Source organism: Haemaphysalis longicornis, unplaced genomic scaffold (genome assembly GCF_048455015.1).
Source record: "Haemaphysalis longicornis isolate Haplotype H1 unplaced genomic scaffold, Haemaphysalis longicornis Haplotype H1 scaffold_2, whole genome shotgun sequence".
Classification (NCBI taxonomy): Eukaryota; Metazoa; Arthropoda; class Arachnida; order Ixodida; family Ixodidae; genus Haemaphysalis; species Haemaphysalis longicornis.
The window spans coordinates 288,380,539-288,397,079 of NW_027526295.1; the positions used below are offsets into that span (position 1 = coordinate 288,380,539).

General features: G+C 44.8%; 1 protein-coding gene across 1 annotated transcript; it reads left to right on the forward strand.

The window, feature by feature from the left end:
- Positions 1-260: 260 nt before the first annotated feature.
- LOC144170840 (uncharacterized) lies at positions 261-16,541 on the forward strand. The gene is made up of 5 exons (XM_077700857.1): positions 261-388; positions 1,706-1,998; positions 3,808-3,993; positions 8,210-8,971; positions 9,948-16,541. The coding sequence occupies exons 1-5, from the start codon at positions 277-279 to the stop codon at positions 10,311-10,313; spliced, it is 1,719 nt and encodes a 572-aa protein (XP_077556983.1). The 5' UTR covers positions 261-276; the 3' UTR covers positions 10,314-16,541.

Consider the following 16,541-nt stretch of genomic DNA (forward strand, 5'->3'; position numbering starts at 1 on the left):
AAGGTCAATGCAAGCACCAGAAAAACCGACCCATTTCTTCGCCGAGACCCACCATTGTGCGCCGTGATGAAGTTGAAGCTTCAGCACAACCACTCCGTGGAAAGTGCTGAGGCCCTGCGCCTCCTGAGATGCAGCGCCGAGACGAAAGCTCTTTTCCACAGCTATTTCAGTGAAGGCATGTCTCCAGCTGAAGCCATCAGCCTTCATGAAGGCAACCTGGCAGTTGAGGAGGACGCAGCAAGCATAGCACTACTGGCCAATGGGGCTGTGAACCCAATGAAAAGGACAGTATACCATCTCCACGAGGCATGGCAGCGGGAGAACCATGGGCCGATTCTTGACCCCCTTACGAAATTACAAGAGAAGCGTCCTGGGTACGCAGCTAAAGGTTAGTACGAAAGCAAAAAAAATCAGTTGATGTAATAATAACTTGTAGCGCCTAAGTTACTGCATCGATCACATTTCTTAAGAATTGTAGTGAAAGTGTGATTTACCATAGAATCAGTGAAGGCGAATTAGATTATAGATATTAAGACACACTAACAGCACACACCTGCCACGGTGACTCAGTGGATATGGTGTTCTGCTGCTGAGTGTAAAGACAGGTTCTATTCCCGGCTGCCGTTGCTGCTTTTCTGAAGGAGACGAAAAGTGAAAACACCGGTGTGTTCAAGATTTTGGCACATGTTGAGATCCCCAGGTGGTCAAAATTAATCCGGAGCTCTCCACTACGGTACGCCTCGTAGCTTGGGTGTAGCATCGGCGGGATGAGCCCCACAATCAGTCAGTCAATAAATTAACACTAACAGCACAGCTTACCTTAGCAGTTCCTTGTTCAATAATTTTGCATTATGTGTATATGTATTGTTAGCAATGCATGCAACCTGGAAAGAGGGTCGTAAAGAATGATTTAAAAAAAATAAATTAAGTAATGCTTGGCAGTAGACATGTCTTCGAAGCAGGTACTTTTGATGCGAGGAAGATTAGAGCAATTTACAAGGAAAACAAACGAATAGGTCAAAAGCCGACTGCCCGTAAGACAGTGTCCTGAAAGGCGACATGTCTGTTTGAAACTTAATTGCAGCTCAAAGCTGTGTCTCTGGTGAAATCTTTAGCTGGGAACTTGCACTAACTTGTAATGCAGTTTTAAGAAGGGTTGTGGCAAGTAAAATGACTTTATAGGCAGGGTAAATGTAATCAATGAACTAACCATCCTAACAATAAAACTTAAATCAGTGTGAGGCTATCTTCTGTACTTTTTGAGTGACTGGAATAATTACCTGAAACCCATTAAGCATAACTCAATAATTAGTCAAGAACTCAAGATTTTTATGCCATTGTGATCAGGATGGTCTATTTTGTGCTGAGAAGCTATCGAGCTAGGTATTGAACTCTACACAGCAGCAACAGCTCGTCTCTAAGGCGGTCTCTAAAGCCCCTCTATACTGCTCTCGTCCGACACCTAGGTTAAAGCCCCTCCATACTGCTCTCGTCCGCGGCCCAGCCCGTGATGGACTTCCACAACATGTGCTTCATGTGATGGGCATAGGTTGTATCTCATATCACAGCATCTAGTCGAGAAAACCATGGTGCCAGAGTGGTTTTGCTTCATTGTTTGCCATAGTATTGTGCAACGTAACTAACAAAGTCAGCCAAAGCTACTGTGGATTATCATACACCGTTTAATCATGCCATTCTTATGCAGGCGTTGACGTCAGGATACAAGTGGACAAGGCGACTGGTTGCTGGGCTGCTCTCGTTGTGACACCAATCATGAGCCGGACCCAGTGCCTCGAGTCAGCGTCGGAGATAATCTTTGTGGACTCCACAGCCTCATGCGACACCACGCGGTGCACTGTGACAGTGGTGCTGGCTGCCACATCCGCCGGGGCTGTGCCTGTTGCCACCCTGGTGCACAACTCACAGACCACCGAGGGGTACATGACAGCTTTTGGGCTGCTCAAAAGCAGCTACCCCTTCTGCTTTGGTGGGCGCCAGGTGAGCACACACAGGCAGTTTTTCATAATTTATTAATTGTTCACTTTCCTCAGCTTCGACCTGATTCGCGATGCATGAAACTTTTGGGTTGAGCACCGATTGAAGCATATATGTAGAGTAGTAGAAACCAAAAAAAATTTGGAGCCATTACCCCATGTGAAGGTGGATTACCAGTGAAGCAGCAGAAAATACACATCACTCACATGGTTAGAGAATGTACATGTATATATTTTTCTCATCATTTAGCAATGGTATTCAGTATAGATTTGTGATTAGTACTTGTTCAGAAATTTGAAGGACTACTGTTTTACCCTGGAAGACAAGCATGGGGCTATCCAATTCTCTCCCATAGAAGCCCATGTACCGACATCGGATAGGAATTCTGTAACATTTACAGCTTTACTGAGAACTGACTAAAGTAAAACCTCATTATAATGAAGTTGAAGCAAGGATAGTAATTACTTTGTTATAACCATTACTTCGCTATAACCAGTGTCTATTTCTGCTGACAATTTACGTGCAAGGGAGGATGTATTCACCACCGAAACTCACAGCAGCCTGCGAAAACAAGAAAACCAAGTGAAAAAAAAAAACAGCAAATAATTATTAATTTATTCATGCCACATGGCTTATCCGTGATCATTTGACAGCACACGAGCTGGTGGCTCACTATGGAGAGAAGAAGTCCTTGATAGATTTTGGCTGCATTTTCTTCAGGCAAATTATGGCTTTTTCAGCTGCAGACGTGATTTCGAGTTTGTCCTTGCCGTCATTGTGAACGCTAAAGAAACGGCACACCAGGTCGGCTGCATCCTGGTAGGGTGGCTGGAGGAACATCCGGGCACCCTACTGGGAGTCTAGGAGACATGCACCCTTGCACGTGTTGCGAGGCGCTTGCAGCCATTTTAGTGCCCTGGAGTTCATGGCCCATAGCTAGCGCAAGTTTCAAATTACCGCATCCATGATGCGACATAAACTGTCGCACGCAATACATTGACCTGATGGTTGCCAAAATGGTCCACATATGCTCGTAGTGAAAAAAAGAGTGGGTTATACCTATTGGTAGAAAAATTAAGCTTCATTAAAACGAGGTGTTAAATGCATGGGCGTCTACGGAAATTTCAAGGGGAATTATGGTTGCTTTGTTATATCCATTAGTTTGTTATATCCTGTTTTGTAATAACGAGGTTTTACTGTATTTGTGACCAGTAAATGAAACTCAGTGTGATGATAGTCATCCTAGTGGCAAATTCGTGCATAATTTGTTAGGACGGTTTTGAAAAAGCAAGAGTTTTGGCCATTTCGTTCTGAGTATTCGTGACAAATTCGGCTTCATTGTTAGGCATTTTTTTTTAAAAAAGAATGGTTGACACAAAACAAGAATGTGCACGTTTTTCCTCAAACACACTGGCTGACAGTGATCACGAGTTCTTAGCATCCTGAGGTGAACAAATGCACTTACTCCAGACAATTTTCTTTTCTTCTGATTCTTTAAGTCACTGCACAGTTGTCTCACTGCCTTAACTGCACTACTTTTATATCGTCCTTTCCAGCGCTTTGTAATTGCCACATGTAAGGCTCAGTCGGAAGAGTGCTTGGAAAGTAAAGAGCAAATCGGACAAAACCGCAAAAGATGACGGGGCGTGTTGCCTGTCTTTTGCGTTTTGTCCATTTAGCCACACAATTATGAGGTTTATGTGAAGTCATCCAAGGACCTCTTGCACTCATTTCTGTTTTACACCAGGCTTCGCTTGTTGTGTGCTAGCACATCTGGCACCTGATGAGCCATGCGTATTTTCTTTCATGCAGAACCCAGCGGCGTTCATGACGGACAACAGTGCAGCAGAAAAGGCAGCACTCCTGGAGACATGGCCAGAGGCCCGGCAGCTGCTCTGCCACTTTCACGTGGCACAAGCGGAATGGCGCTGGCTGACTCTTGCCAAGCATGGGGTTGCTGTTCAAGAAAGGAAGCAGCTCATGGCAGCCTTCCAGAAGGTACGATCACAGGCTGCTCTCGATAATTCTGAAGTGATGTGCTCGTCTCGGCAATTTTACGTAGAATCTGATGGAAGAAATTTCTCAATCATTCAAGGCTAAAATCCATTAAGTCGGTTAATTGGAAGTTATCTTCCATAAAAGGCATTGAGGTGACCATGATTTCTTGATAAAGTTCAAAATTTTCAGGCCTGGTAATAGCGTCATGTTTTGTACTCATGTTGGTGCCATCACAACTGAGGCAGCGCAAAGTTTAGAAAGTGGCGAGCCAGTTGACACGCAAGCTAGTGTACACATGTCTCCCTTGTTATGTCCTCAACCTCCTTTGTTGCACACAGTGCAGTTTGAGCCCTTTGTGTGGTGGACACTTTAGGCTTTGATTTTAGAGATAAGTGTCAACTATAATGGCAACTCGTGTCGTACACCCAACTTGGCAATGAAAGTTGAAATTCTGAGTGAACTCAAGAAGGGAGACATGTTGCAGAATACGAATGCTGTTCTTGTGCTTTTTGTTTAATTGGAAGTTTGGTTAATTCGAAGTGTTTTGCGGTTCCCTTGGACTTAGTTTTAATTAACAGCAGTCAACTGAAAATTATCTTGGTCTCACTGATGGCAGTGAGGTAACCAAAATGCTCTACAGGAAAGCCAGATTTTCATAATAGGAGGGCAAATGATTATGATGGTGATGATGAAACAAGAAAAAAAATAGTTCCTGTGGTTGAAATCTAACCTGGGTCCCTTACGTTATAAAGGGAACGTCTATCCGACTGTGCCATCATTGCATTCAGCTCACTCAACATTTCCTTTGGGTTCGTTGCGCGGGCATTGGCTTCAGCTTTCGCTGAGTTTAAGTAGATTTTGGCTTTTTACTTTGGCAGTTTTGGACGTTGTTGATTTTGGACGTTGTTGATGGTCTAACCATGGCAATGAGTTGGGGAGGGGAGGAGGGTGCTTAGCTTTCTCGTAAGGGATTCATTTGCTGTCATCTGAGTTTGGACTGAAACTTGTAGGCAGTCTGCACTTTGATTGGCACTTCACCATTTCGATTTTCACACGCAAGTAAGCTTTGCGTTTAAACCATTGCCATTGCTATATGGAGGGGCTTCTGATTTCTGTGTGCTGGTATCATATCAAGCTGACTCATCACTACTGCTTCCAACTCAGGGGTTCTTGGTTTAGTAATGCATGCTAGGCTTGATTTGGTGCGTCACTTCTAGCCTCTTTGGCTTGTTAAATGTTTGTTGCATCCGACGGCAATTAAATTTTTTCCCTTTCTATTAATGCACTGAATGCTACAACAAATATGTATTGGTCATGTGTGTATGCAGCAGTCAGAGTTATTCAATGCATACCAGTGGCTGTGCTTTGGAATGTCCCACCTGCGAGCACCCGTCACAGGAATGGTTTCGGTCACTGTCTGTTGGCAAAGCCAAGTGGGGACAAAACTGAAATACAGCAGCTCTAAAAATATTATGGTAGACATTCTTCAACATTATGAGAAGGTTTAATTGCAATAAGAAACTGGCCATTTTGAATATTTTAACAGCTTTAAGAGATTCAGTATCATCATAAATTGTTACAATCCCTTTCCTGATAGTCCAACTTGTTCCGATGAAGGCAGGCAAATGCAATGTCCAGAGCTATAAGGAAACAAATCAGGACCCACCAAATTTACATGGTCTCTGTGGAGAGTTTTTCAATTCCATTTATTAGAATAACTCTATGAAGCCATGGGATTTGGGCACAGTTTAAGAAGTATAGGTGATGATAACTCTGCTTCGTATGTAGTAGACGTAAGTAGCAACATTTTGTTTTGCTGGTGCGTACGCCTACTCCACCACCACCCATCATAAGAGGGCCCCATGGTGTCGAAATGCCTTCTCTGGTTGTCTGTAGCGGCACTTAGTTCCTGAGCGCATTTAAAGAGCAACAGGGTGCACTTTCTTTTGTGCCTTTTTTGGCTGTGCCCGTTCATGTGCACGTGCCTTGAACAAGAAAACTGTTGCGTACCTGTGCTACATGAGTGTTTGGAGGACCTTCGAACACATCCCCTCTCGGGTGAATTGCCAGTTGCAGGAAAAGCCACCGAGTCGCTTGTAAATTGAGCCAATGGAGAATGCAACCTGAAACTCTTATTGAAAGAAAAAAATGCTTTAAATGGGCAAGGCTGCACTCAATTACTGGAAAGGTCGATACTATTTTTAGCAGGCCTGAAATAATGATAGTGTGCTGGCATACACTGTTTGCATGTTGAGGGAAATGATATGAACGGCACGTGCCATGTGTTATCAGCGTCTTAAAGGAGCCATGAAGAGAAAACACAAGTTTGGTTGATTCAAACGATTGTCTCGTTAGAATCATACTGACACCACTTTTAACGTAAACTTCGCTCAAATAAGCTACATAATTAGGAAAAACGGGAATGGTCATGCGACCCACCAGCTCATTTCCCGCAACAGAACCTGTGATGTCACATGGGCTAAGCTCTGCGATTGGCGGAGGCTGGCAGAAGCAGACGCAAATTAGGTAGAGCTTACAAACTAGACGAACGAGCGATTTGCGCTTAAATTTAGGGCACATTCTTTACAAAGCAATAGGAATGATGGGACAAACAGTGGAAGTTACGAAAGCACATGTAAACATAGAAGTACTGATGCGTTCTGCTGTTCGTACTGCGCACAGCATGCTTTGGTTTAGCTGCACAGCACTATGGGGCTTGGGGTTGTCTCAGACGACACTGGCCGATTGACGCAAGCAACGGTGTCTTACGTGACCCCATTTGTCGAGCGAGCACTGTTTCAGGGAACGAATATTTTCTCCCAGAACAAAAACAAGCCAGGTTTAAATGCGGGCAAAAACAAACCAAACGCTTGCCACGGTATGGTGGCGCCATCTAGGTTACGGAACGTAAAGAAACGCGGGAACAAACCAACACCGCTACAGGGTGGAGACAACATTTGAACGGTCCCGTGCCGCCGCAATTGGGCCAACGGGCTCAACGCGTTATTCTTTTCGTTTCCCACGAGACCTAGCAACGCGAAACAGACAATATGATTCAAACTTCTTCAGTAAACCGCGTTGCGGCGATAATTTTAGCGCGGTTTTGACACAATGACTTGCTTCGGCGGCGAGCGAGCAACCGAACATGGCGGCGCCAGCGTTACGTGTCTCTACCCTGTACGGCGGATGCGTGAATGAAGGTACTCTAGGCTGCAGAGCGGTCGGTTCCCGTGATGTCACTTGGGACCACGAAAACGCACGATTGAGCGGGAAAATCAAAATTTTAACCTAAATTGTTTAATTTCTCAGTGAATAAAGCACCGTTTGTATCCGGACAAGCGCTGGGGGCACTATAAAACACGAAATCTTTCGAATAAAACCAACTTGCATTTTCTCTTCATGGCTCCTTTAACTAAAACAAGGAATGTGGTGGGGCACAAGGGTCACTCAACTTCTCAGCAAAACTGCACCAGCTTCTTAATGCATATAGTGAAGGGAACTCTCACGCAATGCTCACAACAAAGGGTAACACTGAGTTGCTTTTAATGCGGAAGTGTTACTTTGCTAAAGGGGAGGTGGGGGTGGGGGGGACTGTGCACCTGGCTAGTGTCCACAAAAGCCGCGTCTCACAAGCACATGTGTTTGTGGCCTCTCCCACCGGTACATTTTGATGCTGGTGAATGGCTTATGAATCACAGCACGTGGGTTGAACGTTAATATTGGGAACACCAGCCCAGCACCGAGAGAAGGAAATGCAGATTCTGCGGCGTGTGACTCGTTTGGCATCTACAAAGGGAGTGTGCTTGCAAATGCAGTCCTAATTGGCCTGGAGTTTCCACTGCAACACAACTTTGCAACGCTTTGTTGTAACAACAACCTGAGCCAAAATAAACTTCTAAGATCGAACCTCTTAAGAATATGCTTAGGGATCCTCTGCAACTTTTGTGAATGCACCACTGTCACAAACTCTCATACTTTGGCCTGTGGCAGTAGCACCATGGCCTTTTTTTTTTCGTCTTGTCTTTTTTTTGTGCGCATTGCTGTTTTTTTGCAAGCCATGAAAATTGACTGACTAGGCATAAAGCATTCCATTTGACTGACAGTAAACATTTCACATTTTTGCACACCTATAATATGTATGTGTTGTGTGCATGTATATGCAATGTATGCATATTATATGTGCATGCACATATGTCTGTGACCTCCAAATGTGCAGGTCATGTATGCTGATACGCCTGAAAGCCTGGAAGCAGCCAAGAAGGAGCTCCACTCCCAGCAACATGCAGGCTACATCAACCGCGTGGACACTTTCATGGAGAAGGAAGCGGAGTGGGTCTTGCTCTTCCGTCTGCACTTCAAAACAAGGGGCCACAACACAAACAATTACTCTGAGGCTTCCATCAGGATTTTGAAGGACATTGTGCTGAGTCGCACTAAAGCCTATAATGTTGTGGCCCTGGTGGAGTTCCTCGCGGTTACGTGGGAGACGTACTTCCGCAACCGAATTATCGACCATGCGAACTCGCGTGTGGCAGGGCACAGGCTTCTGTATGAGAAGCTCCTCAAGCGACTCCCAGAGACTGCCAAGGATCGTACAGTATCCTGTGGGGACGGCCTCTACGTCGTACCAAGCGGCAAAGAGGACGGCCCGATGTACAACGTCAACTCCACCATTGGGCTGTGCACATGCCGCTCTGGTCAGCAGGGTGCATTCTGCAAACACCAGGCGCTTGTGCATAAGGTGTTTGGTGGAACCTTCCCCAATGCACCTCTGCTGACCAGGGAAGGTCGGCACGAGCTCGGTAGGCTTGCACTGGGGGATGCGTGCCCTGGAGCCGAGTTCTTTAAAGGACTGCACGAGAACTCGTCAGAGCCTCAAGCTGCTCCTGCAGAGCATTTTGACGTTGAAGAGCCATTGCAGCCCTCAAATGGAACAAGCTGCAGGCCTTCAAGCAGCCAGGAAATACAGGAGAACAAGGTTTGTACCACCCTGCTGTTTTTCTCCAAGGCAGCCAAATTGCCCGAACTGTTGCGTCACAGTTTCGCAAGTAGATGCCCCGTATATTTCCACTGGTAGTTTTCAAAGGAACCATGTGGAACCTTTATATCAAACCTCTGCAGAAGAAAATCCTGAGTATAGTGGGGTAACAAGGCATTGTAATTGTACGCCTGCAAATAAACCTGCAAGCTTACTCAGACTCCTTATAGCAATCCAGGTATTTCTGTTTGAACTTAAAGAAGCCTTTGTTAGTGAAGTCAAAGTGATGTCGAAGACTAATTTCTATTTACAGTGTAGTGGTTAAGGGAAAGCAGCAAAGGATCTAGCTCATTGTCAGGGAGCACACAGGCATTGGAGGTCACTGGCAATGCAGACGGTCAAAGACCAGAGTGCTTGCTTGACCATGCAGCTGACAGTACTTGTTGCTTTGATGTATGCAAGTAAGCCATTTCTCGTAGGTTGGTGAGAAGCCACCTACCAATTTACTTGATCCATAGTAAGTTCTGCACAATTTTCTACTAGTCAGCATAGGCTCTCACTGAATCTAGAACAATTTTGTAATCTCAAAATGATTGACAGCGATATATTTTTACTAGGTGATTGCTAAGTTTTACATGTTAAGATAATTTTTGCCTAGCAAAAATTAAGATTCACTCAGCGATTCTATTTAGTGACGATGTTGATGAGAAATTTTCTGGAAAAAATCTGGTTCGGCTTGATTTGTAGAAATGTCTGCAGTGCATAAGGCGCTAAATATTGACTTCTACTTAAAAATAATACACCCTCAAAATATAATGGCATTCACCATGCAGCATGTAATTAGTCAATGCAGTGCGATAGTCCAAATTGTTAGAATTTTTACGGCCTACCATTTATGAAGCATTACGTAGCCAAACTGCCTCCAAGAATTGCTGGCTACAGAAAAGCATTGTTGCATTGTCTTCAATAATTTCAGGGCATGGATTCGGATTCATACAGAGACATGCTGTGCTCATTTGAGCAGTTGGAATCCCTGGCCAAAGACAACCCCGCCTGCAGCAAATATGCGGCAAGCATTGCCAAGCGCCTGAAAAAAATAACCAACCAGCAGGCTCTTGTTGAGGCTTTAATGAGAGTAGATGCCTCACTTGCCAAAGCCACTAGATCGGGCAGCAGAATCAGTGTGCAGCCGACAAGCATCGCAAGACGCCGTGCCGGCTTGAACAGGGGATCGAAACGTGTGCCACCCGGCCGACCACCAAAAGGGCCAGCAGCAAAGCGTGCAAAGCGGGTGCACTCGTTAGTTGAAAACGTCCATGCCAACGTGCCTTCTGCAAAGTGATTTTGCAGTGAATGTGGAGTTGCGGGGCAGTTTGCTCAACAAGTGCAACGCCGCTTTTCCTGAGGAAGCTGGGCAGTGTGGAGGTGAACTTGTGTGGGATGGTGCGACTCCTTCGAGGTTGTGGTTAAGAAAGTGCATAGCGCAGATTTCGGTGTTTGTGCTGGTGTTGTGATTGTGGTGTTCAATGTGCCGAAGCTAACCCTGGGCTATGAGGTCCGCCATAGAGGAGGAGCACCTGGCCACCTGGGGACCTTTAACGTGTGTTGAAATCTCGAACACATGGTCGTCTTTGCTTTTCACCTCCATCAGAAAAGCGTGGCCACCACAGCCAAGAAATGTGTGCAAGTGCAGGATAGTGTGGTTCCTTTGGAGTGATTCTTCAATGTGCTTGTGCTTGGTGTTGCCGCAGAACATGGCTAGGATTAGGTTGGTGGCTTTTCCTATGGCTTGTAATGGTATGTATTCAGTTCACAAGCTGGTTGCAGCACTGTGAAAGCTGGCCAGATTTCAGCTAATCAGGAGCTGAGCTCATGCATGTTGTGTTAGTCCATGCTGTCTTTCAGCCGTGGCCTAATAAATTGAATGCTGTACCGTGAGAACATGTGATAGTCAGCAGACCCAAATTTGAACCCAAATACGTTGAGATTACACTTTTTTTTTTTTTTTTTTTGACCATGAAACATATCGCCTCCAGCCCCAGCCAGTATTTATGTCCCTTACGGGTTCCCAAATGGGTGCGTGAGGTAGGAATTGTGCCCAGAAAAACTACAACACCCTTTGACACCATGATGTATTCAACTGGACATTCATGCTTTTGCCTTCACAACCCCTATGAAACAAAAATGTCCTTGTACATGATGTATTCAACTGGACATTCATGCTTTTGCCTTCACAACCCCTATGAAACAAAAATGTCCTTGTACTTTGTTTCGTAAACCTGTGCAACACATTGAAATCAAATCCCTGGCTATTTTACCACCATATGAATGGTTCGCACCACAAACTTTTTCTGGAATTCTCTTCTTAAAAAATTTTTTTTGTTGGTGTATTAGCAGTATGTTTCATCTGTAATGCTATACTATGCAGGGTAGGCCAGCATTTTTCTGGGGAAGCACAAATAATTCATGTTCATAGTGAGAGCAGAGTTGACCCAATTCCACCTGCTTTTTCGCTACTCCTTTTTCTTCTCCCCCCTTTCTTGCCCAAAATGGTGGGAAGCAAAGCGCATGTCTCTTGTTGATTTTACATCCTCCCGCGCTGCAGTGTTTGCATCTGCCTCAAATAGACAGAAGCTCTGCAACACCTGCTGATTTTGCTGGCTGTTCAGTAGCTTCTTCAGCTGTCACGGCATAAGGATCCCTCTTCGACATTGCAAATTATTGAACCAGAATGTTCACCTCTCGCAGATGCTTACGCACTAAGTCCCATAGTTAATCCGTAAACTTTTGAGTTCCTTGTAGCAGTGCAGATGTACCGCTTTCGACGCTTCTCGCTCCGTGGTGGCACCTGGGTTGAACATTCGGTCGGACCCTGTACCCGTTGGTCTGCAGCATGGACAATTTTTCCACTCTTCGCCGTGAGTGTGTGAATTTTGCACAAGTGGATGGTGAACACGTGGGTCCTTTTCTTTGCGAGTGCCTCGTGAAGTGCCATTTTTGTGAAAGTTGCCGTATTAAACATATCCCATATTGTACTCCATCTTGCTGTTGCTTTGCAGTGTCATAAAATTTACTGGTTCTTGTGTTCGGTTTTGAGCACTTGGGTCTAGTGTTAAAAGTTGCATACATGAAGAGAGCCTTATTGAGTGCAAATTTCATTTGTCGTCATCACTCTACTGTTAGTTTGCTAAATATGGTTACCATTGTTCTATGATAAAGCATGTACTGCGGAAAAGGCTGTTGCTCTGTGTTACCCTACATTATGTTGAAGTCAATTTTGTCCCATCACTTATGTGGACCTCGCCTTGTTTGTGTCTGTGTTTCTCTGTGTTCACCAGTTGCCCAGGCCACCTTTGCCGTCCTTTCTTTTGCGTTATTTAGCTTATGTGCCAGTGCTTTTTAACTTAGGCTCTGTTGTATTTTAGGCAGTTCATTTATGGGTGTTTTTTTTATGACTGTTTCTGCACTGTTAACTGCCGTTAAATACACTGTACATACTTCAAACTACATTTCCGTAATAATTTATTATTTTAATGCTCGTTTAATTTGTATCTCGCTTGCTCTTTCGTGCTCAAAACAAAATTAAAGAAATCACGCCACATTTAGCGGACTTCGTTTTTTGGTCAGAGTTGGTTTTAAAAACCCGCCAAATTTAGCGGATTCCGTTTTGTGGTCTGCACTACTGCAAATATGGCTGCTCCCATTCCACGAGTGTGCCATAGATTATGCAAACAGTACGGTTTTGCTGGCGTGAGTCGTTTTTCTTTCCGGATTTTCTCGTCGGAAGTTTGCACTGAAATAATTTTTTGCAAGCCTTGCTATTCCCGTGAGTCCTTTTCTTTTTTTGAGGCGCCTGTGTTCGTTGCAGCGTGCTGTTCCAGATTCATCGCTCAGTTATGGATTCGTCGACACAGTTATTTCCCTAAAGTTGCGACGCCCTTTTAAGGTTTTGTGAACATGATACCTGTGAATGCTCCCGCCCCCTAATGCCTTAAAATAATGCGGAACAAGTTTTGTGCTGTTTAGAAAGTACTGTTGCTGTAGAAGTATACTTAAACCGAACTGATATTCGGAAGCTACTCTCCCCCTCCTACCATATTTTTGCAGCTGAAGCGCACGCAGGAATTCTTTACTTCTCGGAAAAACTTTGAACGTTATTGTTGCTTCATTGCGGCGGTAACGAGCTGCTCTACTTAGATTTACTTCTCGCCACTTTTAGGCGATCGCTTTTGTTGATGTTCGCTTACGAAACCAAGAGCAGCTACTGCATTTGCTACGAGGTCAACCAGGCGCGCGTTTGTCGAAATGATATGCTCAGCGGAAGGTGTCGGCACCACCTCGAACAATTTCTGTACTGAAACTAGTACAACACGCGAAATTGGGGTCTCAGTTAAAACAAAAAAAAGGGATGGGGGGGGGGGGGGGGGGGGGTACGCGCAAAACATGTCATTCAAAACCAGCTGCAGTGATTGGAGGCAGCTAACAAAGATCACCGTGGGATGTCTCGCGTGTGAATGTGAGGAGGGCAGTATGCAGAGACAGCTGCTACTTACAAAAGCATATTACCGGAGTGAATTGCCTGCTTCAGTGTCCATTTGCATGTTTTTGCGTATAAAAGTAAGCTGCATGTCTGCACGATTTCAATTGCAAACTTGGCAGTGTTGTAGCTCGGATCAAGGAAGAGTGCGTTTGGAGGAACACACACCGTTGGGCATGATGCCACAGATTGTATGATTTATTATAGTGCTTGTGCTATGGAAGCATTTGCTTTGACAGAAATTTTATATGTTCTGCTTAGGTGTGCAGTTCAGCCCAGTTCAAACGAGCCATTGAACAAGCCAAGTTGCATTGCATAGCTGTGCCATTGCTGCCTCTGGTCTGCTGCCTCTTGTCTACTTAGAACAGCGGCAAATGATATCATTACTTGTTTCCTCTAGTGGACTTGCACATGCAGAGCATACATTTGAAAAGTTAAGCTTGATCATTTGGGGCTATTGATTTGGGCCCGCATACACTTCAGTGACTGGTGCTTAGAGGGCACAGTGAAACGGCAGTTCACAGGCAAATTGACTTGCACTTGATACCAATGGCTGTCACTGGCATTCTCCACTAGTGGGGCTGTAGTAGCAGTTTGCATGGGCATTTCTTGCTGAATAGCTTGCATTTTAATGCTGGCTGTCCCTTCTTCATGCAGGAAATGGGTGTGTATAGTGTTCTACTGTGTGGTGAGACTTTCCTTTTCCCCCTCTTTGCTGCTCCCACTGCAATGAACTGCCTGTGCCTTGGGCAGCCCTTTTCTTGAAAGCTGTGCTGACCACAAAAGGTGTGCAAACAAATCTGTGACAAACATTTATCTTTCAGGCGACTACGTAACCGGCAAAACTAACTGTTGCCTTGAGCCAACTTGTCTCATCTATTGAAACATTCTGTCCGCCCATTTGTGTGTGCATTTTTTTCTCTTGTTTCTAATGAATTTGTGAGAACTCATTTTAAAATAAAATTGAGAAACACTCCCTGTCTCTCGGTCTTCAAATTTTAGCTGTGAGGCATTGTTGACCAAGTGGTACAGGTTCCGTCAGAAGTAATGGGAGCACGGGAGCTGTGGCCGAACCGCATCGGAGCGCCACAGCTCCGATGCGGTTATCATCGCATTGGCTATTACCGCTGGGCTATCACCGCTTGCCGACGGTGATAGCCCATCTATACTTCTCAACTCACTTCTTTTAACACGGCTTTGAGCAAATTATTCGCAGCATACTACTGGTCTCGGCGATGGCGCTGGTAGCAGAGGTGGTATCTGGCAGCGTCGCTCACACACTTTCAACGTCCGCGAGCTGCTGGAGAAGCGTCGTAATCGCAAGGGTCTGAAATGACAATTTCTCTTTTATAATATGTTTGGGTGGGTATGCTATGAGTGCCATCACTGAGACCAGTATGCTGCGAATAATTTGCTCGAAGCCGTGTTAAAAGAAGTGGGTTGAGAAGTATAGATGGGCTATCACTGTCGGCAAGCGCGCATGCGTGTTCTGCTCCTTTCGTTTACCGCCGGTGCAGCTACACGGCGCTCCTATTAGGTTCGGCCGCAGCTCCTGTGCTCCAATTACTTTTGACTGCACCTGTACATCTCTACCCGACTTAATGTGCATAGTAGCACGCATCATTGTCAGGCTTTCTTTCACTGGGAGAAAAGGCTGCAGTTCAAAATAAAATGATCTGGCAAAGCTAAAATTCACTTAAGGCATGATGCCTAACCCTAGTACCAAATCAAGACAAAAAATGTCACTAATGATACATAAGGCCATTACGAAGTTCTATTACATAAATTACAAGCTATTACGACTTGCTTGAAAGTGACTTTTGTCCAAGTCAGTTTGAAAAGGATTGCAGAACATAGCTAACTAAACAAAACATGAGACACGATTACTGAACATGCACTGGCACTTGCACAGGCACCGCGTGACACGACTGCTGTGCCGCCTGTTGCTGCGGCCTCAACGGGGACACTACTGCATAGTAAACTGGCTCACACAGTGCCATGGCTTTCCATCGCCTGCTTTCAGGTCTCTACATTATACTGATAACTCCACAGCCCGGACTTGAGCTGTCAGTGAAGTTTGTTCTCTCTCTCTCTCTTTCTGCATTGCAAAGATTATTAAAAATTGCCCTGTCATGGTCATCCATACGTGTGCAATAGAAATAGCAACCCACAAAAGAAACAGCAACCCACAAAAGACTCACATATTGTTGCCTCATTCGGGTCTGATAGCGGGATCTGTGTGCCGTTACCAGCAGGCTTTGCTTAGTGATGCTGATCTGCCTCCAAATTCAGGCCTTGCTTAGGAGCTAACAAACAATATTGACACATACAGCAAATGCACGTTAAGGGGCGACCGCAAGCTTTGCTTTGGCTTTGCTAATAACAGAACAGTTGTGATTGAGAAGTGCTCAAGCTGTGGGAGCAAGCTACTCACATGAGAGTATGTGATGATGAAGCTTTCTGGGTAGCACTCGTTCGCTGTCATCTTGGCGGCGGTGCCTCACATCAAAAGTTCATTCACATGCATGTTTTACAAAATCATGTGACAATATGTACATATTGCTTGCTATGATAAACACTAGCTGATTGTTCCTTGTTTTTTTTTTCTGTGTACCTGACAAAACTTAAGACATTACAAATTAAAGCACGATTTCTCACAATTTTTAAAATGTAATCAAAGAAATGTACACTGCAGCACCTCACTGCATCAAGACCATCAAAATGAACATTTCTTGAAGGAGTTGTTTGAAAATTTCACTAACAATAAAATTAAAATTGGTGGCACTTTAATAGTGGCTTCACAACGCTGGTCTTTGGCAAACTTCAGGCCACATTTTCTGACATTGCAGTCACATCAGAGTTAACTGTCATCTTGCACTGCACCCTGCACAAATGATGCAAAATTCGAAGTGCTCGCCTTTCCAGGGCGGCAAAACACATGGAAATAAATCCCTAGAAAAACTGCAAATGTTTCTTTTCGGCTCCAACAGAACTATAAAAAAGTCCTACACACTCTTCGAGCTCAAAAGGCTT

Bases quoted from the DNA above. Each gene is read 5' to 3' on its own strand.
- LOC144170840 (XM_077700857.1), top strand. From the start codon at position 277: ATGAAAAGGACAGTATACCATCTCCACGAGGCATGGCAGCGGGAGAAC. The intron at 389-1,705 runs GTTAGTACGAAA...ATTCTTATGCAG, and splicing joins TCCTGGGTACGCAGCTAAAG to GCGTTGACGTCAGGATACAA. The intron at 8,972-9,947 runs GTTTGTACCACC...CAATAATTTCAG, and splicing joins AGGAAATACAGGAGAACAAG to GGCATGGATTCGGATTCATA.